This window comes from Cannabis sativa, chromosome 3 (genome assembly GCF_029168945.1).
Source record: "Cannabis sativa cultivar Pink pepper isolate KNU-18-1 chromosome 3, ASM2916894v1, whole genome shotgun sequence".
Classification (NCBI taxonomy): domain Eukaryota; kingdom Viridiplantae; phylum Streptophyta; class Magnoliopsida; order Rosales; family Cannabaceae; genus Cannabis; species Cannabis sativa.
This window is the reverse complement of record NC_083603.1, coordinates 50,309,250-50,313,341: the sequence shown is the minus strand read 5'-3', so window position 1 is coordinate 50,313,341 and position 4,092 is coordinate 50,309,250. Positions and strand designations below refer to the sequence as shown.

The 4,092-nt window shown below is 30.4% G+C and overlaps 1 protein-coding gene across 1 annotated transcript; it reads right to left on the bottom strand.

The window, feature by feature from the left end:
- Nucleotides 1–886: 886 nt before the first annotated feature.
- Nucleotides 887–3,526, bottom strand: LOC115710444 (peroxidase 65-like). Its single transcript, XM_030638809.2, has 2 exons — nt 2,991–3,526; nt 887–1,438 (listed from the first exon to the last, which is right to left on the bottom strand). Exons 1-2 carry the CDS (start codon nt 3,417–3,419, stop codon nt 887–889), a joined length of 981 nt encoding a protein of 326 aa, XP_030494669.2. The 5' UTR covers nt 3,420–3,526.
- Between the last annotated feature and the right edge of the window lie 566 nt (nt 3,527–4,092).

Here is a 4,092-nt window from a genome sequence, read left to right as displayed (position 1 = left end):
TGCTATTAGTTAAAAAAGTTGTTAGTTCTTCTCTTTTGTACAATTTGTAACAACCCAATACTGTAAATAAATCACTCTTACAGAGTCATGTGCTTTTGCCTTGCTCTGCTTCTTCTTCTCTATGCTCTGTATTTGCTCTTACGTTCTTACACAAACCAAACAAAAGTAAACAAAGGCGAAACATGAATGAAAGAACATTCATCACTAATTTTCCACTCCATTCTCAATCTTATTGAAAAAATAGCTTGATTATATTTTAATTATACGTGACACTTTTTCATAACAAGTAATTTAAATTTTACGTTCAATAATAATAATTAGATGATCAAATACGTGCTTTTTATGATTTTTTTTAGAATTCGATTTGTAATTTTTACAAATTAATAAACTTTAAGATCCCAATCTCATTATATATTAAAAATAGATCATAAAATATGTCTTTTTTTATTTTAAATTTTAAAGGCATCAATCATTACTATTCATCAAAGGAATCATAAATACCAGTTTGAATCCTTAATTAAGATTTTTTTTTTTTAAAAAAAAAAAAAAAAGAACGTCAAATATAGCATTGCCCTAAGACTAAAACTTTATTATAGAGTTTAAGGCTTTGAGAATTGAGAATTTATAAACTGAAATTATCAATTGCGTATTATATTTTAATTTTTTTTTACCAAAGCTATATAGCGCTATTCCTTTTATCAAAACAATTATTATTATAACAAAAATAAATAATAACTTTACATATATTTGAATTCTCTCAAATATATCAAACCCACTACTACGTACAATATACATGAATACATAAAGTCACTCATAAAAAACCAACAATCAAACAATATTAATCTTAAATTCAGAACTTGTTGCTTTAAAGCTTTGATAATAATTATTAGTTAAAAGCATCACAAACTCTCCTGATCTGTCCCTGTTGGCCAGTCTTGACATTATAGATACTTAACTTCTCCATTGCTCTAGAAAATGCACGAAAGAACAATGTTTGATCAGCTGCAAATGATAAGACAATTGGTTTTGTCCTTGGATCCTTTAACAAAGCATTATCGGACTTTAAAAGCCCCAAACCTTTGCTCAAGCTTTTGTAGTACACATTGTCAAAGGTTGTTGGTGATTCCAGATCATTAACAACTGAGACTCCTAGGTCTACAATTTTTTCGCATGTAATCTTCAATGCGCTTGCGAATAAGGGGTTAAGATCAGGATCGGTGGGAGTGGTTTTGTTGAAATGGAACAATCGGTCGGAGAACTCTTTGCAATGCGAGAATCCAATGGTGTGGGCACCATTTAATGCCACCATGTCGTAGATTGTAAGACCTTTCCTTGCAAAAATTTTGATGAGTTGGTCCATACTTTGATTCGGCCTTGGAATGTTTCCTTCTACACTCGAAGCTTTAGACACTAGGCTATCCTTACGTCCAAGTAGGACCTATATTAATTTAAAGATATAATCAATAATTACTAATTAGTATTGATAAAAAAAAAAAATCAGCTAGTATACAACACACATGTAAAATTGTATATATACCAGGTATAAGATAGGTAATTTTTTTTTAATAATATGATAATGACTAAAAATTGATACGAATAATATGGGTAGTAGAATATATATTTAATGATATAAATAATCATTAGTATTTTCTAAAAGAAAAAATCAATAACTACTATATAACATACATGTAAAATGATTATACCTAGGTTATTATTTATTTATTATTATTATTGAATCATATGATAATGACTAAAATTTGAAATAATAAACATTTGTTTTAATAAATATTTTTGAGTTGATATGCACTTTTGTAATACAAATAATACATAGGTCATGTTTAACGCAAATAACACATTTATTCACAATCCAATATTTTATATAATTATAAAGGATATTTGCGGCAAAACGATTTAAATTTTATGATTAAGAATACTTAATTATATAAATTAATTTTTGGTAGTAAAACTCTCCAAATTTTATTTTTGTTAGCTATTTATCCATTCCGTCCAAAAGATTCTGTTAAGTGTCACGGTGGACATGTCACATTAATGTACATAAGTGTACACGTGAAAAATTTTTAGTGGTCCACATAATTTTAATTGATTAAATATTTTTAAAAAATAATTTTTTTTCTTTTTTTCTTTTTCTTTTTTTGTTCACTTCTTCTCTTTGTTTTACATTTTTCTCCTTGTAACCCTAATTTCCACCCACACGCCCTCTCTTTTCCGTTCTCCTTCTCGCACAGTACTGGAAAGTCACCTCCGGCCACCTTCAACCTTAACGAACCCCAACATTAACTTTTGAGCTTACAAACCCAACCCTTCAGCCTCCCTCGATCTAAGACCCAAGACCCAACCCTTCTTTGAAGTTTCTCTTTCTCGCCTTGCATTGACCTCGCTGGATCTGATTCTCCCTCTCCCACAACTCTTCATTAATACCACTACAGTTGGAGGGGTTCGATGGTTCGTCCGTAAGTTCATTGTGGTCTGGTGGGTTCATCGTAAAAGAAGAAGAAGGAACGAGAGAAGGGGAGATCTGATGGTTCCAGTCGCAGAGCACTTAACAGAGCTTTTTGAACGGAAGGGGTAAATAGGTAACATGAGTGAGGTTTAGAAGGTTTTACCACTAAAAAAATCAATTTATGTGGTTAAGTGTCACTAATAATAGAGTTTATGTAGTTTTGCCGCCAATATCTTTTACTAAAAATGGCCACTTATATACTTGTGTACATTGTGGCATGTACACTGTCACTTAACAGAGTCTATTAAACAGAAGAGGTAAATAGCTAAAAGAAGTGAAGTTTGGAAGATTTTACTACTAAAAAAATCGATTTATGTAATTAAGTGTCACTAATTATAAAGTTTAGATAGTTTTACCGCTAATATTCTTAATTATAATTACATTTAGATTTATTTGCATGTATTTTTAGACTTATTATTTGTGCACACAAATATTAATTGTGTAGCTAGACTATAGTATAGTATTATACCTTATAAAAAGGGCCACCAACCATGGTGACAAGGTCCCTAGTTGTCTGAGCAAGGATGTCAGCACAAGAGACAATGCCAGGGCAAGATTTCTCAAGAGTAGTCTTGGCACTAGCAACAACATCAAATGCATCACTTACGAGGGAATGGTTAATGTCAGCATCACGTTCAGTGTCCTTGGCTTGATTTGGAGATATTAGTATAGAGGCATCACAACCCTCGACCATGCAATCATGGAAGAAGAGACGGAGAGTGGCTGGTGCATTAAGGGGATGTAATAATTGTTTTGATTCAATGTTGTCATGAATGATTTTCTCAAATTCCGGACATGTTTTGCGATAATAGGCAAGAGAGAGTTCTGTTGATTCGACGATGACAAATGAACTTATGAAGAGAACAATGAGAATTATGAGAAGAGCTTGAAAATCCATGAACAAGAAAGGAGGAATTTGAGTTTGGGTTAAGAGAATTGCCAAACTCTCAGTAGAAATAAAATTAATATGATTATATAGAAAAGAAATGTGTTTAAAAAGAAAAGTGTGAAACATGTAATACGTTAGAAAATGTGAGGTGATCAAAAGTATTTAAGGTTGTGAATTTTGTTAGTGGGAGAGATTTTAGGATTGTTATCTTAACCTTTATAGCTAAACTAAGGTACATTTTATATGGAATGTTTTATAAACGTTCTTCAAAGTTTAGAGGGTAAGGTTTGTCTTAATCATCAATTAATAAGGAGGGTCGTATAATAAAAACAGATCCAAATAAATTTAAAAATTAAGCTTTCCATATTTCATTAGATAATTATTCACAATCCTTTTATAAAGATAAATAACAAATTATTGGCATATATTAGTTTCAAGAACAAGATTTCTTGAAAATAAAAACTACCGTGCCTTAGGATCTTCAAAAAAGAAAACTAAAAGAAATAGAGACAATGATGAGAACCCACATAGCTTGACAATAGGAACAAGAGGAATACGTCACACCAATAAAAGTACTCATTGTTAATCACATTTTATCTAATATATATTTAACTATAATATATGTTATAAAAATTAAATATGCAAGAAGTTATGTGATCATATATATATATGTATACATATA

Coding starts and splice junctions, on each gene's coding strand:
- LOC115710444 (XM_030638809.2), bottom strand. CDS start 3,419: ATGGATTTTCAAGCTCTTCTCATAATTCTCATTGTTCTCTTCATAAGT. Junction 1,439..2,990: donor TTGGTGGCCCTTTTTATAAG/GTATAATACTAT, acceptor AAATTAATATAG/GTCCTACTTGGACGTAAGGA.